This window comes from Podarcis gaigeae (assembly GCF_964106915.1).
Source record: "Podarcis gaigeae genome assembly, chromosome: 1".
Taxonomy (NCBI): domain Eukaryota; kingdom Metazoa; phylum Chordata; class Lepidosauria; order Squamata; family Lacertidae; genus Podarcis; species Podarcis gaigeae.
The window spans coordinates 48,699,495-48,724,818 of NC_139678.1; the positions used below are offsets into that span (position 1 = coordinate 48,699,495).

Here is a 25,324-nt window from a genome sequence, read left to right on the forward strand (position 1 = left end):
TAACTTGGTGGGTCACCTCAAATGGTCCCAGCCGTCTTGGCCTCAGTTTCTTACACCCGCCCTTGAAAGGTAAGCCTTGTGTGGATAACCACACCCGGTCCCCCACCCTAATGGTCTCCCCTTCCCTGCGGCGTTTGTCTGCTTGTCTTTTGTACACTTCCTTGGCCCTATCCAGGTTCATCTTAAGCTGCTGGTGCAGAGCTTCCATTTCTTCCACAAACTGCTCTGCGGCGGGCACGCTCCACCCTTCCTCCCCTCTCCCAGGAAAAGCCCTGGGGTGCAACCCATAATTAGCCATGAACGGGCTCATCCCCGTGGACACATGCTCAGCGTTGTTATACGCAAACTCCGCTAGTGCTAGCTTCTCTACCCAATCGTTCTGTCTCTCGTTGATGTAGCAGCGTAGATATTTCTGTAAAATGCTATTCGCCCTCTCTGCTTGCCCGTTGGTCTCCAGGTGTCTTGCCGTCGAGAATCCCACTTCCACCTGCAATAAGCTCATGAGTTTCCTCCAGAACCTCGAGGTAAATTGTTTCCCCCGGTCGGAGATAACCCTCGTCGGAGCTCCATGCAACCTGAAAATGTGATCCACAAACAACCGGGCAGTTTCCTCTGCCGTTACTGCATGTGTTGTTGTTGTTTAGTCGTTTAGTCGTGTCCGACTCTTCGTGACCCCATGGACCAGAGAACGCCAGGCACCTCTGTCCTCCACTGCCTCCCGCAGTTTGGTCAAACTCATGCTGGTAACCTCGAAAACACTATCCAACCATCTCGTCCTCTGCCGTCCCCTTCTCCTTGTGCCCTCCATCTTTCCCAACATCAGGGTCTTCTCCAGGGAGTCTTCTCTTCTCATGAGGTGGCCAAAGTACTGGAGCCTCAGCTTCACAATCTGTCCTTCCAGTGAGCACTCAGGGTTGATTTCCTTCAGTATGGAGAGGTTTGATCTTCTTGCAGTCCATGGGACTCTCAAGAGTCTCCTCCAGCACCATAATTCAAAAGCATCAATTCTTCGGCGATCAGCCTTCTTTATGGTCCAGCTCTCACTTCCATACATCACTACTGGGAAAACCATAGCTTTAACTATACGAACCTTTGTTGGCAAGGTGATGTCTCTACTTCTCAAGATGCTGTCTAGGCCTGTCATTGCCCTTCTCCCAAGAAGCAGGCGTCTTTTAATTTCGTGGCTGCTGTCACCATCTGCAGTGATCATTGAGCCCAAGAAAGTAAAATCTCTCACTACCTCCATTTCTTCCCCTTCTATTTGCCAGGAGGTGATGGGACCAGTGGCCATGATCTTCGTTTTTTTGATGTTGAGCTTCAGACCATATTTTGCGCTCTCCTCTTTCACCCTCATTAAAAGGTTATTTAATTCCTCCTCACTTTCTGCCATCAAGGTTGTGTCATCTGCATATCTGAGGTTGTTGATATTTCTTCCGGCTATCTTAATTCCGGCTAGGGATTCATCCAGCCCAGCCTTTCGCATGATGAATTCTGCATATAAGTTAAATAAGCAGGGAGACAAAATACAGCCTTGTCGTACTCCTTTCCCAATTTTGAACCAATCAGTTGTTCCATATCCAGTTCTAACTGTAGCTTCTTGTCCCACATAGAGATTTATCAGGAGACAGATGAGGTGATCTGGCACTCCCATTTCTTTAAGAACTTGCCATAGTTTGCCGTGGTTGACACAGTCAAAGGCTTTTGCATAGTCAATGAAGCAGACGTAGATGTCTTTCTGGAACTCTCTAGCTTTCTCCACAATCCAGCGCATGTTTGCAATTTGGTCTCTGGTTCCTCTGCCTCTTCTAAATCCAGCTTGCACTTCTGGGAGTTCTCGGTCCACATACTGCTTGAGCCTTCCTTGTAGAATTTTAAGCATAACCTTGCTAGCATGTGAAATGAGTGCAATTGTGCGGTAGATGGAGCATTCCTTGGCACTGCCCTTCTTTGGGATTGGGATGTAGACTGATCTTCTCCAATCTTCTGGCCACTGCTGAGTTTTCCAAACTTGCTGGCATATTGAGTGTAGCACCTTAACAGCATCATCTTTTAAAATTTTAAATAGTTCAGCTGGAATACCATCACTTCCATTGGCCTTGTTATTTGCAGTGCTTTCTAAGGCCCATTTGACTTCACTTTCCAGGATGTCTGGCTCAAGGTCAGCAACCACACTACCTGGGGTATACGAGACATCCATTTCTTTCTGGTATAATTCCTCTGTGTATTCTTGCCACCTCTTCTTGATGTCTTCTGCTTCTGTTAGGTCCTTTCCACTTTTGTCCTTTATTATGGAAATCTTTGTACGAAATGTTCCTTTCATATCTCCAATTTTCTTGAACAGATCTCTGGTTCTTCCCATTCTATTGCTTTCCTCTATTTCTTTGCATTGCTCGTTTAAGAAGGTCTTCTGCATGTGAGCACGCTATAAAATGGCACATTTTGGTTAGCAGATCTACTACTACCATGACTGCTGTCTTCCCTCTAGATTTGGGTAAATCGGTCATGAAATCGATCGACACCTCTCCCCATGGTCTTCCCGGTGTGGGTAAGGGCTCCAGTAACCCCGCCGGGGCCGCCCTCTCTCCCTTGGCCCGTTGGCAGCGGTCACACCCCCGTACATACTCTCGTACATCTTCCCTCACCCTTGGCCACCAGAATTGCCTCGTAACCAGTAACATGGTTTTGTGTTGCCCAAAGTGCCCCGCTGTTGGGTTGTCATGAAGCTGTCTGAGAACCCTTTCTCGCAGGGCTTCCCCGGGCACATACATTGCTCCCCTGTAATACAGCAGTCCTTCCCTCTCCTCAAAGCCTCCTTGATCTCCCCCCGTTCCCCTGAGTTCCCTGATTCTGGTTTGGGCGAATTTGTCCTGGCGAATCAGCTCGGTTAGTTCTCGTTTCCCAACCAACGCTCCCCCGCAAACCCATCGTTCCTCAGGAAACACGTGTCGAGCTTCCGGCGGTCCTTCTCCTTCCGTATACTCGGGCTTCCGTGACAGCGCGTCTGCCCTCACGTTCTCTTCCCCCGGCACGTACTTGATCTCAAAGTTGAACTTGGAGAACTCCTGTGCCCATCGAATCTGTCTCTGGTTGAACACTCGAGCTGTTCTCCAATATTCCAGGTTCTTATGATCCGTGCAAACCTGAATCTTGTGCTGTGCCCCTATTAGGAGATGTCTCCACTGCCGAAACGCTGCATAAATAGCTAACAGTTCGCGATCATACACCGTGAAGTTATGCTCCGATTTGTTCAGTTTCCCTGAGAAGAAGGCGCACGGCCTCCAGGTGTGTTGGCTCCGTCCCGGCTGTAGCAACACTGCTCCAATAGCTCTGTCTGATGCGTCGGTCTCCAGCCTCATCGGCTTCTGCAGATCCACGTGCAGGAGCTGTTCCTCCGAGGCGAACGCCTTCTTTAGTTTTTCGAAGGACCTTTGGGCACTTTCCGTCCAGACTAACTTCTTCTTGCTACTGAGACAATCCGTGATGGGTGCGGTCAAGTGGGCGAAGTTCTTGATGAACTTCCGGTAGAAGTTGCTGAACCCGAGGAACCTCTGCACATCCTTCCAGGTCTTAGGGGCCTTCCATTCCAGCACTGCCTGCACCTTGCCAGGGTCCATGGCAAGTCCTTTGTCCGACAACTTGTATCCCAGGAATTCCACCTCACGGGCGTGAAATTGGCACTTTTCCAGCTTGACCCACAATTGGTGCTCTAGTAGCCTCTTCAGCACTTCCTGACGTCCTGGATATGCTGCTTTTCATTGTCCGAATAGATCAGTACGTCGTCCAGAAATGCTACACAGTTTTTGTACAGCAGGGGTCCCAGCACATGGTGCATGAAGCTTTGAAAACAGGCTGAGCCCGATTGTAGTCCAAATGGCATGACTAGGTACTCAAAGGCCCCTAGGGGGATGAACATGGTGGTTTTCCATTCGTCCCCCTTCCTTATTCTAATCAGATTGTATGCTCCCCGGAGGTCCAGCTTGGTGAAGATCTTGCCCTTCCTCACCCTAGTCAGAATATCATCAATTCTCGGCATTGGGAAGGTCACGGGTTCCGATACAAGGTTCAAGCTTCGAAAGTCAACTACAAGCCTCAGCTGATCCGTGTTTTTCTTGTCCACAAAAAACACAGGGCTGCCCCCCACTGCCTTAGATTCCCTTATGAACCCCCTCTTAAGGTTTTTGTCAATAAAGTCTCGCAACTCCTGCACCTCTCTGTCCAACATGGCATACAGCTTACCCACCGGTAGCTGCGCCCCAGGGAGCAGGTTGATCTGGCAGTCGAAGGGCCTATGTGGCGGCAGCTTGTCCGCTTCCCTCTCACTGAAGACTTCCTGTAAATCCACGTACTGTGGTGGCACGTCCGCTCTCTGCTTCAGTGTAGTTGCTGCCACTCTGGCCAACCTCACCCTGGGTTTCACCCCTCCTAGACAGTGTTCCAAACAGTGTGCCGACCCGAAGGTGACTGTCCGTTGGTGCCAGGCTACCACTGGATCATGTAGCACTAGCCAACTCATGCCCAGTATTATCGGAGGTCCCGCCAGTGTGGCCACGTGAAAGGCAATGGTCTCTGTGTGCCTGGAAGCACTCATTCTCATAGGTGGGGTTTGATCTGTCACTTCCCCTCCCAGCAGCTCCCTCCCCTCTATCGTGGTCACTTGGAGCGGGAAATCAAGTGGCAGCAGGTGGATCTGGTGCTCCAATGCAAACTCCTTACTAAAAAAAATACAGGAGCTGCCTGAGTCCAGCATTGCTTTCACCTTGACTGGGTGTCCATTTGGGAGTTCTAGCACCACCTCTATCGCTATAGAAACCTTGGGTGGGTCCGGTTGGGGCACTTCTGTTATCTGTTCACTTGGCTGCTGTGCCCCCCTGTGGGCAGTCAAGCGCTGTCGTTTCCCTGCACCTTTTCCTCTGCCCCCTCCTCCTCGCTTCCAGCGGCTCCCACCATCCCTTGCCAAGCCTTTCTTTGAGGACAGACCCTGGCAAAGTGTCCTGGCCGTTGGCAGAGGAAACACTTTTTGGTGCTTTTCCCAGCCTTTCCCTCCCTTTTGCCTCCTTGGTTGGCGCCAGAAACCTTGCGCGCCTGCGCTCCATCGATTTCCATGGGCACTACGTCATCGGCGGGCAGCTTAGGCATCTCCAGAATGCGGTAGTCAGAGTGGCGCTCTCCCCTCCCTTCCTGCCTTTCCAAAGCGCGCGCTTCTTGGCGAGCGCCTATCGCCAGCGCTGCCTTCGTCAGCTGATCCAGAGTCTCCGGGCGGGGCGCGCGGGAGAGCTCATCTTTAACGGTTGGGGACAACCCCTCCTCAAACAGCATCCGTATGGGAGGGCTATCTAGATCCCATCCGAGCCGGTGTATTAGCATCGCAAAGCGGGACCAGTAGTCTCTCACGGAAAGTTCCCCCTGCTTGCATCTCAGCAGCTCCCTTTGGGTAACGCTTTCCCCCAATTGGCTAGAATACATCGCGTCCATTGCCTGAAGAAACTTCCGAACGTCCTTCATGGCGGGGTTCTGCGAGGCCATTAGGGGTCTAACCCATTCCCTCACACTGCCCTCAAGGTGCCCCACGATATACGCCACTTGCGCTGCTTCGTCAGCAAAGTCATCATGCTGCAGCTGCAAGGCATACTCTATTTCTGTTCAGAATCCATTATATTTCTGGGGCTCCCCCCCAAAAAATTTGTGTACTAGTCCTGGCACCTTCTAAGGTCTAGGTCTAACCTGCGCGTCCTGGGTGCGCCTCTCGTCCAGCCTCGCCATCAGCAGTGCCACATGCCGTTCCAGCTCTTGGTTCCTCTTTAGTAGGTCCTGTGCCCCCGCAGCTGGCTCCGCTGCCCCGGCGCCTCCAGTCTGGCTCATGTTTCCACTGCTTGCGCACAAGTAACAACAGAGACTCTCGGATTGCTGTAATGGTTGTTAGGGGTTACTTGTGCGTAACCTTACTTCAGTTCAGTTAGCTTGCTTGCCCCAACCATGCCCAGGGTCGGAGCTCGCCCTCCGTGACCTGTTAGTCACTTGCAGAATCCGAGAGTGGGCGTCTCTTGAACCTCTTCCAGCATAAAAGCTGTTTGACCCCGAGTCTCCTCCTATGTTCCCTGCGCGGAACGCGTCTGCGCAAGTAAGGGGAAGGCAGGGGCGTCCCAGCGCTCTCTCCACTATCGTCGGGGGAAGGGTCTTGGAGCCCTGTCACCAATTCCTCCCTCTCCCTCTCTTCTCTATGGGTGTTACGTTGAAATCCTTCCCCCCTGCTCGTCCCCTCTCCGGCATCGCTGGGTGGTCCTGCCTCCGTCTCTCGTTCTGATGGCAGTTCCCTGACAGACATCTTAACAGTTAAAAAAATAAACACAGAAGGTGAAAGATGGATTTATGAAGATCTTCTAGTAAGAACAGAAAAAGGATGGAAAATCAGATCATATGAAGAGATAAAGATTAAATTAACAGGTTGGCTCCAATTTCACCAAATTAATGCTCTGTGGACTGAAGATAAAAAGGCAGGGATGAATGAAAAAAAATCCAGATACCAGGTAGAAATATTAGAAGGTAAATCTAAACTTCTATCCAAAATGTATAACCAGTTACTAGAATGGGATACCAAAGATGAAGAGATAAAAGAAGTAATGGTAAAATGGGCGATAGATTTTGGATATAATTTAGAATATGACAGTTGGGCGAGACTTTAGAATAAAGGAATGAAATTCACAGCTTGTACGGCACTTAGAGAAAATATGGAAAAAATGATGTACAGATGGTACATCACACCTGTAAAACTGGAAAAAATGCACAAGACTGGAGATAAAACACGTTGGAAATGTAAAACACATAAAATGTAGTGGCGTCCACCCTGTGGAACACCCTCCCATCAGATGTGAAGGAAATAAGCAGCTATCTTCTCTTTAAAAGACATCTGAAGGCAGCCCTGTTTAGGGAAGTTTTTAATATTTAATGCTGCATTGTTTTTAACACTCGATTGGAAGCTGCCCAGAGTGGTGGGGGAAACTCGGCTAGATTGGGGGGGTATAAATAAAATATTATTATTATTATTATTATTATTATTATTATTATTATTATTATTATGTGTTCTCTTTTTTTAGGACACATTCTCTTTTTTGGGAGGAAATTTTCTGTCCCAGTGGATTTGTTAAATTTGCCAAAATGTCTCTGGCTATACTTTCTGAATGAGATACAGATATAAGTGGTGGTTAAATACTTGCTTTCCTCCTCTCTCTTCCTGCAACCCCCCCCCCCGCAATATATCAGAGCTTCTATAGCATACATATAGTAGGGGTATAGTAGGGGTATATAGTAGAGAGTCTCCATAGTGTCCTCTTTTTTTGCTCTTCAAAATATGGAAACCCTAACATGATGTGGATGCGATTACAATAAATAAGATGCTGGAAATGAATGAGGAAACAAAAATAATCTATAATTCCAGTATAATGTCTAGGAATACAGTTGGAAACCTTTAATCCCATGCACTCGGGGAAATGCAGTTTGGGAAAGGCGGGACACAAGCTGCATTTGTGAGAGCAAAAATAATAATAACCTCTTTCACCCAGTGCTTGGAGATTTAGCAAATGTATCCTCTCACACACTGCTCAGTTTACAGGTTTTTCTTTGCTCATCCAATGCTTTTCTAAGAGTAAAAGCAGCTGCAAGGGAAGCCAATGGAATGCAATGCCGCAACGAAGGTGCCTCATTGTCAGACAACGGAAAGGCCAGTCTTCACTTTTCTTCTGTCTATGGCTTCCCTTGAAGACTGATGGAACTTCCACTCCAATACTTAACTCTTCACTTTCCGGTGCACTTTTCAGAGTGGGGAGTGGGTTACCTTTTACGTTACCTTTTACTGCAAAAGGCAACCAACGGAGTCAGGTACTGAAGGTATTGGGGCCTTTATATGTCCGGCTGTCCTTTGTCAACTACAAATTGTCACTGTTTTTTGTGTTGAATATATGCTATATGGTAATTTACACGGGTGGCGCTGTGGGTCCCTGCTCCTGCCAACCTAGCAGTTCGAAAGCACCCCAAAAAGTGCAAGTAGATAAATAGGTACCACTCCGGCGGGAAGCTAAACGGCGTTTCCATGCGCTGCTCTGGTTTGCCAGAAGCGTCTTAGTCATGCTGGCCACATGACCCGGAAACTGTACGCCGGCTCCCCCGGCCAATAAAGCAAGATGAGCGCCACAACTCCATTTGGTCACAACTGGACCTAATGGTCAGGGGTCCCTTTACCTTTACTTTATATGCTATATGGTAATTTATGGACCTAATAGGTATCTAAACCATTTGCACATGTTGCCATGCAACCAGTCCATGCAGAATGTAGGCACCCTATATATAGAAATGAGCAAACCAAGTGATATTTTAGGGAGCAGGCTATCAGGCGGGCCCCATTACTTACACCATAGGAGCCTACACAACACAAAACACTGTTGCTGTACGTAGGTTTTATTTTTTTATCTTATATTTTGGAAATGTATATCCATTTTTTTCCCCTTTAACCCCCACCTCCCTCCGCGCTTAAACTATAGCTTGTTTAGCTTATAAGTAAATCCGGCACTAGGTGGCACCAGTACTGAGAAGAAATGCTTGCAAATAAACAAAGACTATCAAGTCGGCTTCCAATGCAAAACACACGGAGTTTTTACCACAGAAGTGCCTTTAAAACGTAGCTTCGGGCGCTTACCGGAAGCTTAGATTGAGTGTGGTTGTATTTCTTTCCTATCTCTAGGGCGCACCAATGAATAGGATCTCGCCCCGCCCCTTCTCTGCCCCGCCCCGCCCCATCTCGCTCTCTCTCTCCCTCCCGCCAATCCCAGCACTCTGCGCTCACGCTTCTCCTTTCCGCCTGCTCCTGTGCGGCTTCGCGCGTCGCTGGGAGGTTCTTGCTGCGAGAGCCGGAGTCGGCGGAGAGGCGACGATGTTCGGCTTCGTGGGGTCCGTGCTGGCGCTTTTCGCATCTGTCCCCCTCCTAGTATTTGTGGTTGCTCCTATCTTCAGGTCTGTGATTGGTGGGCTTAGACTTGCAGCCTTTTCAGCTCCTGCCTCTGCAACAACTTCCTTGTGCTAAATGAGCTTCGACGTGATGAGGTTATATGGCAGATTTCAAAACTAAAAATCTCCTTTTGACACCGGTTTAGTTGTTAAATATTTCTGTCTTAACGCCTGTTTCTTCCTTCACTTACTGTTTTGGCTGTTTCCCCCTACTTTTTCGAAATTTGTCTGTTTTTCACCTAATCCATTCATTTCTTAAATGCTTTTGTCATAAACTCCTGTCTTTCCATTCCCCTATTGGCTATTCAGTTTATTTTCTTATTTTTGTATTTCTCTGGATTTCCTTTATCTTAGCCTTTAAATATGCTTTTCCGGGGTGGGGTGGGACACAACTGCAGCAAATAACTTGATTTTATGAAATTCAAGAAGCAGGGTGGGAAGGTGGAAACGTGGCTACCATGTTCTAACTAAAGTTAAAGTTCAACAGATAAGGGACAGGTGGAAATTAAGTGAATGCAGATTTTCCATCTCTGAGGTTTACTGACAGGAAAAACTGCTGTAATTTTAAAATGTATTGTGGAGAGGATTCCTAGTCACATCCTAAAGTACAAATGAAAGAGACAGGGTATCTTCGGGCACTACTTTATATAATTCCCTGAACCAGTTAACTGATTAGGAGGCTGTCAAAGGTCTTGGAATAAAATGATCCTGTCTTTGTATTTTCCTTGGGTAACTGTTCCTACCCACTGTGTAAGATTCCCACAATCTTCTGTTAGAAAGTTTTTACATTAAAAGTTTTAAAGATCCATGTGGGGGAGGGTCTAAGAACTCAAGGGATAAAAACCGAATAAAACTGGAAAAACACTGCTAATACTAATTATACCTTATAATAGTAATAATAATTTTATTATTTCTATGTCGCCCATCTGACTGGGTTGCCCGCAACTCTGGATGGCTCCCAACAGAATATTAAAACAATAAAACATCAAACATTACCCAAGAATGTTCTAAAACCAACTTAATTTACCTTTCATTCAGTTGTCTGTTATGTTTGCATTGTGTGTGTGTGTGTGTGAATGTTCTAACACTGTAAAAAAACAAGGACATAGCTTTCTGGTAGCTGATAATAAGGTTTTCTTTGATCAGGGGAGCCAATGGGGGGCTGCGGAGGAAGAAATGGGTTTTCAGCTTATGCTGAAAGGTGAACTGTGTTGCACCAGGGAAGAACATTCCACATCTGTGTGATATTTTATGTTATGGTGATATAGAAATGCTTTTTAGAAATAGAAAATCTGGACTTCCACTGTGAAAGCCAAAGCACCCATTACTCAGTGACTAGAAGGAGTCACCCAGCAGATCTTAAATGCTGGGCAGAAGAATACCAAAAGAGGTGCTCCTTCAAATAACTGAGTCATAATTTCAGGGCTCTGTACATAAGTACTAAAACATTGAATTTGCACAGTAGCATATAGGCAGCCAGAACAAACTCTTCAGAACCAGTGTTATATGATTCCAAGCAGCTTTATCCAAACGCTCTGTTCTCTGGCAGTTGCAACTGATGTAAAATACAATCTAAGCTGGAGGCTACCCGAGCATGGATTACTGTGGCTGGGATGTCACTCTCCAGGCACGGCCATAGCTGGCAAACCACCTGAAGTTGGACATAGGTGCTCTGTGGCATTGATGCTACTTGGGCCTCCAGTGGTAACATCTGGATCAAAGAGTACTCCTAAGCTCATGGGGAGTGTGACCCAGTTCAGAACTGGTCTCTTACAAGGCACTAGAACCACCAACCCACAGCATCTCTGTCTTGTTAGGATTCAGCTTCAGTCAAGAATCTCGAGGCAAGAATTGGTATAAACTTGTTAAACCAATTCTTGCTTCAATGTGATAACTGTGAAGATTAAAAATCTTTATAAACAACGAAGAACAAAACCTACCAAGTATTGGTTGGGCTGTATTGGTTCCATGCAACACTGAATATGATACTATATTAGTTCCCATCCCATTGGCTGAGTTTTCTGAGTAGATGTTATAAAAAGAAGCCTTATTCACCAGATGCTCCCCAGCAGCTTTTGTTAAGAAAATTTCTCCTTATGGCTTCTTCCTTGAATAACTCCAGTTAAGTTTAATGTCTGGATAAGATATAAAGACCTACTTGAAAATAAAAACCCAAGGTGGTTGTCACCGATGGAAGCAAAGGCTCAGAAAAAGCTCAATATGGAGGCCAATTGGCCGAAATATTGGGAAATTTTGGAACAAGAAGGAGACAAATTGAAATTGCAGAGTTTTGAGAAATTAAAAGACAAAGTGCGAGACTGGCTTCATTATTATCAAATAAGAGAGGCCTATAATTTGGACAAAAAAATTGGCTTTCAGGTGGAAAAATCAAAATTGGAAACAGAACCGTTAGATCCCAAAACTAAGATACTTTCAAGAATGTATAACTTGCTGTTAAAATGGAACACGCAGGATGAAACGGTTAAATCTGCTATGATTAAATGGGCACAAGATGTTGGACATAACATTATGTTTGCTGACTGGGAACAGTTGTGGACCACTGGTATGAAATTTACGGCATGTAATGCCTTAAGAGAGAATATTATGAAAATGATATACAGGTGGTACATGACACCAGTCAACTTGCAAAAATATATCATTTGCCCGACAATAAATGTTGGAAATGTAAAGAAAATGAAGGTACATTCTTCCACCTTTGGTGGACGTGCCCAAAGATTAAGGCTTTCTGGGAGATGATCTATAATGAAATGAAAAAGGTATTTAAATATACCTTCCTGAAGAAACCAGAGGCCTTTCTCCTGGGCATGGTCGGCCAATTGGTGTTAAAGAAGGATAGAACTTTCTTTATGTACACTACAACAGCAGCAAGAATACTCATCGCAAAGTATTGGAAGACACAAGATCTACCCACCCTGGAAGAGTGGCAGATGAAGGTGATGGACTATATGGAATTGGCGGAAATGACTGGCAGAATCCGAGACCTGGGAGAAGAGCTGGTGGAAGAAGATTGGAAGAAATTTAAAGACTATTTGCGGAAATATTGTAAAATTAATGAATGTTAAAATGATGTTGGATTGAAAATAAGTGGCATTAGCAACAAAGTTAACAAGAATTATGTAAAAATGGATTGATAATATATGAAAATATATAGTTATACTATGTTAAGATTTAGAGTTAAGATAAATGAAAGAGGGTAAGGATTTGCTGATTTGATTATGTAAATGGGAATACAAAAAGGGGAGGTGTGAGGAGGTCAATGAAACAAGCAAATGAGTTTAAAGTTACGAAAAAATGGATTTGTTTTTAATTTTTCTTTTTATTTTGTAATTTTTATTTTTTATTTTTCTTTTCTCTTTTTTCTTTTTTATGTATTTTTGTAATTTTTGAACTTTTTCTTATTTTTTCCTTCTTACATGTTTTCTTTTTATTCTGTAAACTTTTGCTTTTTGTAAAATCTCAATAAATATCTTATTAAAAAAATTAAAAAAATGAATAACTCCAGTTAAGTATAGGCTGGCATTACTGACTAATTGCCCCATAATTATTTGGTTTCTGTTCCCAGTATGTGTGTGTTTTGGGTGGTGGGGGCAGGGGTCCTATTAGCTTTTAAATTAATTTTATCCCCCCCTTTAGTGTGAAATAGCAATATTTTGTAATTAAACAATTATAGGAAGCAAGCAATGGAAGCCCCACACTTAACCACTGTGAGGAACAGGATCCAATTAATTGTGTAGAGACAAAGGGGCAATTTATCAGTAATGCCAAGAAGGGATGGAGGTAATAATGCCACACAAAAGCAAGATGGCAGACCTGTCCCCCTTCACACTATCCTAGTGGCATGGTATGATGTGATCTCACATCTCTAAGTGGAATATCACAACTATCTAAGTGAGGCTGATAAAGTGGGTCTTTCCACCCAACTGATACCTTCTCAAGGTGGCTATGATATGCTTACATGGCTCCTGATGGTGTGGGATTGTGTCCCAGAGAAGTGACTTCCATGTGGCTGTGTATGTGTGTGTGTTTAGGATTGCTAATGTATATTGGTCACACACAAGTTAGAAAAATAAGCGACAGTCCCTCTCCCCATCATCAACAGTTAAAGTGTGGCCTGTAGGTGCAATCAGAAAAGTCTAATTAGAAAACGGGCCATTCAAAGCAAATCTGGAGAGAAATTGTGAAGAGTGTTTTCTTTACATCTGCATATGAGGGAAGGGTCTGTCATTCCAATAGGCACCTGCAGAGCTGTCTAGTAAGCAATTATCTTCTTTCTACTTCTGGGCCTTTCTACTTGAGATATAAAGGTTGTGGTCTTGCTTCACCTTTTTGTTGTTGTTTTAGAATTATGGAGGTGAACTTTTCTCAGTCATTTTCATAGCATAGACTTGACTGTGCATATTTAACATGTAAATAAAGTAGCAGTTTGCCACATTCATTGAATCTGTGATTGACTGATGTGTCCTTATTTTTGTAGGAAGTTTATTGCAGGAGGAGTGTGCAAGTCTGCCGCGAAGCTCAATGGGAAGGTTGTTGTGATCACAGGGGCCAACACCGGCATTGGGAAGGAAACTGCCCGAGACCTTGCAGGAAGAGGCAAGTTACTTATCCCCACCCACCAGCAGTTTTCTCCTGTGACAAGCCTTTCACAAGGCATGCAGGAGGGATAATAAAAAGGGCAATCCTAACCATGTATTAAATTCAGTGGGGCTTACTACCTGGTGAGTGCAATTAGGTTTGCAGCCTTGAGCACTATCTGTGCTGAAGATTTAATTTGGCCAGAAGACTTTGTTCTCATGTTTGCTGGTGTGATGTGGGAAGCACTGGGAGACGAACACATGAGGCGTTCCCAAAGTAAAGGAAGGATTGAACTCTGATTAATAAGAATACACACAGAGGCTTGAACCAGCAAGACCCTGGGAAGGGTGTGTATAATAATCTCTCCCTCCACTCTCTGGCCCAGGTTGTTTTATTCACAAAAGAACTTTTTACAGATTGTTCATAAGAACCAATCAGATTTCTTCTGAGCATTACAACAAACCCCACGTGGGGACAAAGTTAAACTACCAAAACTAATAAAGCATGCACTTCTGGGGTAAATAAAGAACAGAACTACAAAGGAGTGCATTTGGCAACCCCGGAGGTGATAAACAAGCAATATACATGATAAGAAGGATGGCCAGGAGGACAGCGATCATTATCACCTTCAGGTGAGATTTGCTTCCTGGCCCAAAAATTAACATCCTAAGATTAACATATCAGAAAAGCTACATCAAAGAAACTGCCCACTGTCTTTGATGACCCAGGACACCTGCCTGTCTAAGTGTGTACGTGACTTGTCAAGCAAGAGAAATGGGCAGTAGAGGAAATGGCTAGAGATGCAGAGGGTTGTGGGATTTGATCAGAAATTATTGTCAATGTATCAAACCCAGTCAACACAATGCATTCATCGTGGACACAATGGCTTGATGCATATTTTATATTTTCTCATAGTAATCCCACCTGACCCCACACTCTGGATATTTGCACTCCTACAAACACAGCCTTCCAAGGTTTTATAACTGGCCCTCGGGACTCCTCCCCATGCACTTCACCAGCCCTTGAGGTGAAATGTGTCCTTCTATCCTTGAGACACAACACTTGAGACTATGTATATATTGTAGCCTTCCTTGATAGAAAATATTTTATCCCTTTTCCATGAAGCACAACCAGTATTTAGCTGAGATCCAGTGGGGGAAGGAATGGGACTTAACAGCCATTTTGTGCTTAGTTTAGTTTAGTAAAATGGTTCCTGTTTGGTTTTAGAGGCTGTTCTGTACAGGAGTGCCAAAGGTTTGGCCTTCAGATTTGGCAGTAAAGGAGAAATAGAAACATTACCAGGAATTAGCTCTTCCTCTGATTGACTAGATGTTAAAAAGTTAAGGGGGACAACCCAGAAACTGAACTGAGGTTACAAATGGCAAAGTATTGGCTTTGTGAGGGGGGACGCTAGAATAGGTATGGCTGTTTATTTTTATTTGCTCTTATAGCTAACCCCCCCCCCCAATTGTAAAACTAGGCTCCCCTCCTTAAAATGGTTTGCACAAAAACTGTTTTCTTCACCTTACTAAAGCTGTAAATTAATAGTTTGTTTTGGAACAAGGTCCGAAGCCTTCTTATTCCCTTATATTCTGCCTTTCTCAAGGCGACTCACAGCATAGATTTGAACAGATATGACAAAGAATATACAATAAATATAACTATTAAAAAGCAAGTAAGTAACCCTATAAAACAGCACTGTAAACCATTAAACACACATAAAGTACAACACCCACCCTCAGAGGTGCAACTGACTGGCTAGAGATCTGAACAAATGGCATCATTTTATTGCTGGTCCTGTTCAACATAATATTGAAAATCTGTTGCAATTCTAAGGATGGGACTTGAGTCATTTACCTGGAACCTCTTTGAGCCACATAGTTTCTACCTTTGTGTTGTTCATTAATTCCCTGCTTTTCCTTTTTGCAGGTGCCAAAGTCATCCTCGCCTGCAGAGATATGGCAAAGGCAGAAACAGCAGCCTGTGAAATCCGGACCACGACAGGGAATCAGCAGGTTACGGCAAAGAAACTGGACTTGGCAGACACCAAGTCGATTCGAGAATTTGCTGAGAATTTCCTCAAAGGTACGTTTGAGACTCCTTGGTCGTGTTTGCATGTAATGCTAAGCCAAAGTATGGCTTGGCAAGAATGAACAAGCATGGAATAAAAAATGTGAGCCCCTTGCTCCTTCCCTGGTCCTCCTGCTGCTGTACTAACTAGAGCAAAGCCATAATTGTCTTATGTCCAAACCTGGTTTTGTGGTTTATTGGCAGCTCTGACTTATCAAACCGAGATTAAGATTCTCACGCTCTACTAACTGTTTCAACCCTTATTTGAAATCAGTTGCTTTTCCTCAAATATTTTGCTTCACTGTGTATGATAGAAACATTTCTCTGGTTGTTCAGAGACTTGGATTCCAACAGCACAATCCTATGCAAGTTATGTTGAGTTTAATGGGACTTAACACCCAGGTAAAAATGTATAGGATTTCAGTCTTACCATGACATCTGACACTGTAAAACAAGACTGTTAGGTTTGAGGTAATCAGAAATTCAGTTTGCCTGTGACTGGAAATAAAACTTCCTATATTGCGTCAGGCCACTGTTCAAAGTTATTGCACAACCTGTCCTCGTACATGTAGACCCATGCTCTGAGGCAGTCTGCAAGACTAATGAATCATGGGAGAAACTGCAAAACAGGAGTTAAGCTGACAGCCATGAGGCAGAATGTGTTGTGCTGTCACTAGGGTTTTATCTTGGTTTTCCTATTTCATGTGCTTTCTTGTAGAGGAGAAAGAACTCCATATCCTCATTAACAATGCAGGGGTTATGCTGTGCCCGTACTCCAAGACAGCCGATGGCTTTGAGATGCATCTAGGAGTCAACCACCTGGGTAAGGTCCTGAGGTGTGGGTTGGGTGAATGGGTTTGCCCTTTTTACATTAATAATTTTTTGGAATGTTTCTAGTTGGCTAACAGTACTGTCCTATCTCGTCAGGTCCCAGGCACTACTAAAGATTAAGTTAAGGTTTGATTTCCCTCTGGTTGGTTCCATCACCAACTGTTCCAGGACACACACCCATTTAGGGAATCTAGAAATTTTACCTCTTTGTCATGACTTGAACATACATTTACCCCATTGTATGTGTGATGGGAGCTGAAATTGCCTGTTATAATTACTAAAATACTTTGTCCCTGATTTCATACTCCCATCACCTTGAGCATTTTGGTTACACTGTTACATCTCCAGTCCTAAATAACTTTTGGGACCTGGTATTGCCACCCACAGAACTTCTCTGGAGGAATCTCCGTCTTTGGGGATTTTTACTTCATTTGGCTTTTGTGTCCTGTTTGTCATACCGAGCAACATTCCTGTAACATTAAAAAGAGTTTTTGCTGCATCCTGGGTAGAATTGCATCCAAAGCTTCCTTCGCCATTTCTCTTCCAGGGCACTTCCTTTTAACATTCCTGTTGATAGACTGCCTGAAGCAGTCTGCACCAGCACGCATAGTCAATGTATCCTCACTGGCCCATCATGGTGGGAGGATTCGCTTCCATGACCTCCAGGGCGAGAAGTCCTACAATCGGGGCCTGGCATACTGTCATAGCAAGCTGGCCAATATTCTCTTTACCCGGGAGTTGGCCAGACGACTTCAAGGTGAGCTGGAAGCATGTAGCGGCCTTTTGTTCATAATCTCATCTTAAAAAGAGCTTAGTGTGACTTTGTATGGTGGAAAACTGCGATTGTTTTGGGGAGGAGGGAGGTTTAAAAGAGCGACCTTTGCAGACGATGTCTCAGTTTTCTGAAATATTTGTTCAAGGATCCCTGACCATTCACTATGCTGACTGGGGCTGATGGAAACTGGGAGTCTTAGCACCAACTCAAGAGACCAGGTTGGGCAAAGCTGGGTTAAGCACAGATGTAGTGCAGAACACATGGTCAACAATGGCTCTGAGATCACCATTCATTTAGTCAAGGGTGCCAGTTTTGACGCCCAGCCCTTTCCAAGAGAAAGTTGGTGCTGCCCATATGATACTGCTAACTATTAGACAGTGCAGATTGTGAGCTGAAATCAAAGGGAAGACATACTGCAGCAGTCTATAGGTGCTCTATAGTTGCCGTCCTAAGTACACTTGAGTTTTATTTATGTACTTGTTTCTTTGTGCAAGTTGCATGGTGCCTTTCTGCCAAGGTGGTTTATAACTTTAAAACACTAGAACAAATGCACCGTATAAAATTCAAGGTGACAGAGCCCTCCAAGGCCAACTGGGAGCTGATGTTGCGTCTGCTCCCTAGCCTGAGTTCTCTCACTTCTGCCTGCCTTCAGAGCACACAGATCTTCAACAGCCCCAGGAAGGTGGGAGAGAAGCTGCCCAACATCTCTGTCTGGCTGTTGATGGTTGTGTCAGAAGCTGATGCTGTGTGCTTCCTGACCTGGCCACCCAGGTATTTTAGTGTTTTGTTGGAAGCTGCCCAGAGTGGCTGGGGAAACCCAGCCAGATGGGCGGGGTATAAATAATAAATTATTATTGTTATTGTTGTTGTTGGATTGCAGTCGTATGGAACACATTGGACTTAATCCCAGTCAATGATTGATGGGATTGAACTGCACCTTCAAAAAGACAGCAGCACATTTTGGCACCAGGGACTTTTTTGGCAAAGGCTCTACCCACTAAATAGTTCCAAGGAAGTATACCTTAGGGTTGTACCTGGTGTGTGTGTGTGTGTGTGTGCTTGTTTGTTTTCAGGAGCAAGCGACAGCCAGTGGCAATAGATTGTGTGTCGTATCAGTACCGTTAAAAGTACCTTTTTATATAGACACATGAGAAATACTTGTGTTTTCATTTCCAGGTGCAAACTAATCTTATTTGTTCTGTGGCAATTCAGACAAACAAAAGAAGGGATCCATTTTGCTTTTTATGTTGGTTTATGTGCCTGCTTCCAAAATGCTTTTCTAAAGCACGCATGATTCCTCCCTTGTAGGCACTGGCGTCACTGTAAATGTCCTGCATCCTGGAACAGTCTCTTCTGAATTATCCCGCCATTCAACTATATTAGATACTGTATGGAAAAGGTCGTCTTTCTTCTTGAAGACACCGGCGGAAGGAGCCCAAACCAGTGTGTATTGTGCAGTGGCAGAGGAGCTGGAATCAGTGAGTGGGAAGTATTTCAGGTGAGTTGAGGCTGTGGAAGAACTGGCATTGGGTTGCAGAGTGGGGAAACAATGGTTTAATCCAGATCTCAAGGATGTCTTCAGTGCTAAGCAACGTCACGAGGCTTGGGAGAACAATGTCAACAGAATGAGTCAGATTGCAACCAGAACAAGCTGGACTCCTTTTGAGCCACAGAAAAAAATGCAAAAAAATTACCTATCAGGGATGGATTTTTCTAATGCCTACATCTCTTGTAGAGAAGGGAGGGCCCCAATCTAGCTGTGTGCATGATAGTAGACTGCTAATAGTTAGCAGTATCATATGGGCAGCACCAACTTTCTCTTGGAAAGGGCTGGGCGTCAAAACTGGCACCCTTGACTAAATGAATGGTGATCTCAGAGCCATTGTTGACCATGTGTTCTGCACTACATCTGTGCTTAACCCAGCTTTGCCCAACCTGGTCTCTTGAGTTGGTGCTAAGACTCCCAGTTTCCATCAGCCCCAGTCAGCATAGTGAATGGTCAGGGATACTGGGAGTTGTAGTCTACTATCATTTGGAAGGCTGCAGGTTGGGAAAGACTGCTTTAACCAGTGATGCTGGTGGCGATCCATATTTGGGAGCTATGTGTACAGCCCTCCCTGCCCTGGGTTCTTAATGTAGCTGGGGATATGTAGTCCAAAGGCATTTACTTCATGCTTCTTAAATCAGGCTGGCTGAGGAATTCCATCATAGTATTGGGTATTAAGGTGTGTGATGTCTCAGCTCTTCAAAAGGTAGAGGTAGGTTCTAATGCAGCATGGAGATGCAAAGATACCACTGAGCTGAATACATAGCAGCTACACCAACTATTATGTTTGCAGGAAGTAGAGGCTACATTTAGGGAAAGTGCAGACTGCTATAAACTTGTGCCAGATGAGAAGACTCAAGGCATGGAGACTTGAGCATGGATTTTCACACACCTGCTTCCCTAAGCTGCTCCAATTCAGACTGTAGGTGGGAGCTGACTGTTTTGTTTCCACTCCTTATAAAATCACTCTGCACATAGGGAGATGAGAAGGGTTCTAACCTGATGGTTTTGTGTTTTTTTCATATTTGCTAACCACAGCTTTCGATTATGCCATCCTGAATTCCTAATAGAAACTTTCCTTTATGTGACAGTGACTGCAAACCAGCATATGTATCTCCTCAAGGACGCAATGAAGAAACAGCGAAGAAGCTGTGGGACGTCAGCTGTGAACTATTGGGCATCCATTGGGACTGAACGAGGGGTGATCTTTCCCTAGAGTTGTACATGCCTAGTGAGTTATTTCTTGGAAAAGGCAAACTGTCAGAGCTGAAGGATGCAGCTCCTACATGGTCATTTGATATCCATGTTTTGAATTTTGTTTATTATAAAGTAAGCCATTCAAGGCTTTCATATACACAACACAGCTATCAGCATGCTCTGGTTTCCAACATGAGAACAGCCATCCTCCTCTTGGTTTGATGCATAAATATGGAAGGAGGAGTTGCCAAAATGCAAGAATGCGTTTGTACCTAGTCTCTCACTCCTCAGTGTTGATTTGTTTGATAAGTTAATCACTATTACATTTAGGTTCCTGATGGAGGTTAACTGAGATCTGTCAATCCTGCTATAGTAGATACTTGCTTGTACTGCTACTTTATCTTTTATGAGAAGCCAGCTTTTTGCTGGCCTCTGGAACATAAAATGTGATCAGAATGGTGCATTGAGAGGTTTAGACCTGCAAATGAAGTATTGTTTCTGGAAGCATTACATGATAGCTAGTTGAGGCCAGTTCAGTTCAGGGCAAGTTGAGTTTAAACACATAGGTTTAACTTCCCTGTAGATTTGGGGTCCAATTACACTTTTGAACTTGAGTTGTGAGGATATCACAAAATGGCTGCTAGCCATAAAACACTCCACATAAGGCAAGCTGCTGAGATGAAGATAGGAGTTGCTTGCTCAAATCAGTAAGTACAAGGTATGTGTATTCTGAGCTCCAAAACTCTTGCTTTAAGCCTCCCATTTTCTAGTCAACCAGCCAATTCCCACCAATGCAGAGAAGGCCAGCCTCTCTTCTTAAATCAGTTCTTTAAAATCTGTTTTGATTTCCTGCCCCATGACCAAATTGCCTCTTGTACTTGGGTACAGACATTTCTTGCTCCCGCTCTCTTCTTGGTGTCAACACAACTTTGGGCTGCTAGTGTATAATTAGAACTATTTAATTGAATGTTGTCCGTGGGGAGAATGGCTAGTGGACCCTGAAAAGAAGAATGAACCAATCAAAGTGGTAGGGGGGCCTAAACAGACAGCATGGGGGAAAGCATGAAATAACTTTAATTCTCTCTGGGTTAAAAAAAGCTTGGTGGGTGCCCTGGTAGATATCTTGGTATTACAGTAGGGAGCTTAGCTGTAAATTGATCATACCATTATTTTGTATAATGTAAGTGCTTTGTTAGTATCTAACAGCCCTTTGTCAGAACAATAGAGCCATGGGGTGGGCATGGTATTCTTAATTTTCTGAGGGAAAATGAGAAATAAACCCAGCAGCATACCTTTTGAGTATTTAGTTGTTGGACAGATAACTTTTACAAGGAGTCAGATTCTGCATAAATGTTTGGTGCTGTGACCTCAAGTTGGCTTACAGGAAAAATGTTACTTAAAGTAATGCAAAGTCCATTTTCTTTGGCTGGAAGTTTCAGTTTGGCATTCAGCACTGGACATGTCTCAATACACTGACTAAATTAAACATTCAAACTTGCACTGCTCTGTCTTTGCTTTTAAACATTGATCTCTAGGATTTAATTTAATGTAATTTAATACAAAATCCCAACGTTTGTCAAAGTTAAACTAAATGAAATAAATTGACAAAATATGCTTTATTCCTGTTCATTATGGACAGAAGTTCATCTCTCATCAAGGGTCAACATTTGTTCATCAGAAGGTTTCATCTCATCAACACCAGTATTTATGAGGCAGGGCAATTTATAGGACAGGTTTTGCTGGTGGAAAAAAACACCTTAGAGTGAGCCACTAAGGAATTTTGAGTTGCAAACAATGTAAAGTGCATAGAGTACAGTGCAAAAGGGAACACAGAATTAGTCTAGAATCTTCACCATAGCAGGGTCTATTGTTTCTCCTGTGAAGATGTATGTAAGAGACAGGCAAGGGAATCAGAGATGTATAGCAACTTAAAATACTGTATATAGAATTAGTGCTTTTCTCCACCCCCCCAAATGCTTTCCCATGAGAAAACTGATCAATACCACGTACAGTCACATCACGTTCTTCTGAAGCCCAGTAGAAATTCAGTTCTGACAGACAGAAAAGCGGCTTTTGTAAGCCTTAAATTCCTAATAGGATAATCTTCAAGACCGAGGAGGTGGAAGAACTTGAAAGCTGAATGTATATAACTTAAGCTGCAAGCTATTTCTGGACACCAAATCCCATGAGCTAATTGTTCCTAACATTTGTGGCTATGATGTAATGCTAAAACCCATAAATAAAGGTCAACCATGTTAAAGTTAAAGTTAGCAGGAAAGGACGATATTAACCTTAAAAACCCGAGTGTTTTAAGGTGTAAACAATTAAGTATGCTTATGGACTGATTGTGCATCATGGCACAGCCGTTAACTTACCATCACTTTAGTGCAGCGACATCACCTACAATTCAATTCCCACACCCCCTTGTAATCAATTAGGTTCCCTTTTCACAGAAACGGATGGGCCCCATCAACTGAGTTGAGGGGTTTTAGCTGGATGCCCTGCCTTAGATTTAAAAGGAATTTTAAAGCCCACTGCAAATTATGCTTCCAATTGTGGTAACGGGAAAGACAGCAGGATAGACAGGTAATTAGCGAATGGGATGACAAAAACCAGGTACTGGGCATTACATTTAGAATCAGTCCAGACTCCCGATGGGTCTAGACCACGCTCTAAGTAGCTGTGGGGGCAACTTCCTCTCTGGATTCTATTTACTATTTAACTTTATACATTGATTGCATCACATGGCAATGTGCAGAATTATGCACAGCTCCATTGCTACTCATACTTACAGCAAGACATTGTGGCTTTCATTGAGTGCTTCTGGCTAACAGCAGCTGCTTAAAGTTGCTGCTACAGAGGCAACTTTATTGAAAGATTTGTGGCAAACAGATTCCAAGCTTGCACAACTATCTCACCCCTATAATTGCTTGGCCTAAGCTGCTACTCTGCACTCGCTCCAGTTAGTTCACATATACACACAATAGTTATTTCACTCCATCTAAATGTCTACTGTTCTGCAAAGTTGGTTTGGGGCAATGAATAGATCATTAAAGAATTAAAGAATTAAAGATCATTAAAGACTTGTGAGAAAATATAATTAAATCAACCACCCGCTGGAGGTGTATTTTCTACAACAGAGAGGACAATTTTTTACAATAATTTTCACGCTATGCACATGTCATAAAAAGCTTTGCTAAGTCCACAGATAGCAGTTTTAACAATTGGAACTTGTTTCCAAATTTCACATATCAAACCAGTTTAAGGATCTTACAACTGACCAGTGGTACAAGTAAAGTTTCCTCCAGGAATTAGGCTATCCTAGTATCTGTCAATTAGCAGCAGGACAAAGTGCATCTCAGCAAACTTGTGTGTTTCTCGAAACAGGAAAGGAAGCTTCTTCCTCATAAGAATTTCCCATTGCTTTCCAATACCTATAGGAGAAACAGCACATACCTGTACAAAAGCAAATCCTAGAGATGCATCTGCTACATATTCCAAAATTCAAAACCCACATTACTATCTCTTTATACAGATTTGCCTGTGATACAGTTTTGCTTTAGCAGAATCACAAGATAGGTTCCAAACTAGATTTAACCAATGTGGGTTCTAAATTAATAAAACAATGCCCAGGGCATACATGTACTGATAGCAGCACAGGAGAATATGGTTGATGAAAGACTGAAACATTAACATTTTTAGGTTGTGCTGGGCGGTGGGGAGAAAGAGAGAGAACACCCTGAGGTAGAGATAGTTGGTTGTCATCAGGACATGATTGGCACTTTTAGTCAGCAGTCTTTTCCTTTTCGGAAGAGGCATTGGAGCAGCTCCTTTCCAACCTGCCGCCATACATAGACTAAGCTGATCTGATCTTACCAACACAATGCAGAGCCTTCCCTTTATAAAAAAGCAAACCGCCAACAATGATACGCTTGCTGGAAGTCACTTCTTGGAGCCCTGAGTGAGCCAGCTTCTTGGCTTGGTGTGGTGCACTGAAAGCCACTGGCTGCAGATGGCTTGCACGACATCTTCCCCACTATCCTCAGCCAACTGCCGTACATGCAGGACCAACTGCACAGCGCGAGCGTTTTCTTGTCTCACTGAGACCAGGTAAGCGGAACGCAGCTTGTGGCATTTCAGATATGCTTGGATCTGAAACGGAGAGAGAAAAGGGTGGGATTCTTACTTCTGCAATTGGATTTCTACTTAACAGGATGTGGCTCTCTCACTAGTTTCCTGGTATAGCCCCGTACACTTCCACCCTCTCCCTTGCCAATCTGCTTGAAGGCTGGGGGAATCCTCCAGAAAAGCATGGGATGTGATTGCAGCTGGACGTGGGAATCGGTAAAAACACAGGGAATAGAGAGAAGAGTCAGACCACTGATGCACCTAATTCGGTGTCCTCAACACTGCCTAGCAGCAGTTCTCCAAGGTTTCAGGCAGGGGAGCCCTACGTGAAGATGGTGAGGTTTGGATCTTTTGAATGCAAAGCGTGTGCTCTGTCATTGAACCACAACCTTTCTCTAAGGGAGACAAACCTCCACAAACCTTATGTGAGTGGAATAGGAGTTTTGAATCAGAGCCAAAAAGCATTGGCTGGGTCCCTAGAACAACAGTATACACACATGGTTGGGACGATTCCAAGTATTGGAACAGCTGGCATGGCTGCTCTGTTGATCAGGAACTGGAATGCATTAATTACCAAATCTTAAAATAAATCTCAATACTGATCAGCCTGGGAAGTTGGCTAGGACAAATTCAATTTATGCCTGGAGCTTTTAGAATTGAGAAACCAGTGATCAGAATGGATATTGCTTTAGTCTCAAGTATACTATAAATCTTTCCTTTTCATTGTTTATTTAACAAAGGGTGGGGAATCTGAGGTCCTCCTGTTAACTATACTGCCTTTGGCTGATGGAATTACAGCCCTACATTGCCTGGAGGGTCCAAATTCCCCATCAGCCACTCAACCTACCATTTTTTCCATTGCATAAAAAGAATGAAGCTCATTTAAGAGAATTTGGGTTTCAATATCCATTATTGGAGAAGCCCTATTTGAAAAATAGAACAAAGCTATGCTGTTTCATTTGTGAAAAGCAAGTATTTTAGTTGTGGCTTTCTCTGAGAGCAGCAGCCTTTTGCAAAGAGAATTTACCAGCATTAGAAACACTACAATGGATGTGTTCACTAACAGGAGAGAAAGAATCAAATTCTGGAATAATGAGCAGCTCAGGGCACACAAAGGATTCATTGACGGTCTCAGCTGTCTGCAGCCTCTGCAAAAGTTTGCCACGAAAAACAAAAGTGCAGGCTAA

General features: G+C 43.9%; 2 protein-coding genes across 8 annotated transcripts in view; one reads left to right on the forward strand and one right to left on the reverse strand.

Moving 5' to 3' along the window:
- Nucleotides 1-8,806: 8,806 nt before the first annotated feature.
- On the forward strand, nucleotides 8,807-21,623 carry LOC310848553 (retinol dehydrogenase 12-like). 3 transcript variants are annotated; one of them, XM_083747731.1, is made up of 7 exons: nucleotides 8,807-9,000; nucleotides 13,490-13,608; nucleotides 15,520-15,675; nucleotides 16,379-16,483; nucleotides 17,039-17,248; nucleotides 18,575-18,764; nucleotides 19,904-21,623. In XM_083747731.1, the coding sequence occupies exons 1-7, from the start codon at nucleotides 8,921-8,923 to the stop codon at nucleotides 20,004-20,006; spliced, it is 963 nt and encodes a 320-aa protein (XP_083603857.1). In that variant the 5' UTR covers nucleotides 8,807-8,920; the 3' UTR covers nucleotides 20,007-21,623. The 3 variants fall into 3 exon arrangements, with proteins under 3 accessions (XP_083603857.1, XP_083603858.1, XP_083603859.1); XM_083747732.1 differs by having other exon boundaries at nucleotides 8,811-8,937; XM_083747733.1 differs by having other exon boundaries at nucleotides 8,850-9,090.
- The window catches only part of ZFYVE26 (zinc finger FYVE-type containing 26), a 44,872-nt gene continuing 41,154 nt past the window's right edge, over nucleotides 21,607-25,324 (reverse strand). For all 5 annotated transcript variants that reach the window (XM_083746093.1, XM_083746091.1, XM_083746089.1 and 2 more), the window contains one exon: nucleotides 21,607-24,161. In XM_083746093.1, coding sequence (XP_083602219.1) covers nucleotides 23,952-24,161 — 210 coding nt within the window. In that variant the 3' untranslated portion in view covers nucleotides 21,607-23,951. The remainder of the gene's footprint in view (nucleotides 24,162-25,324) is intronic.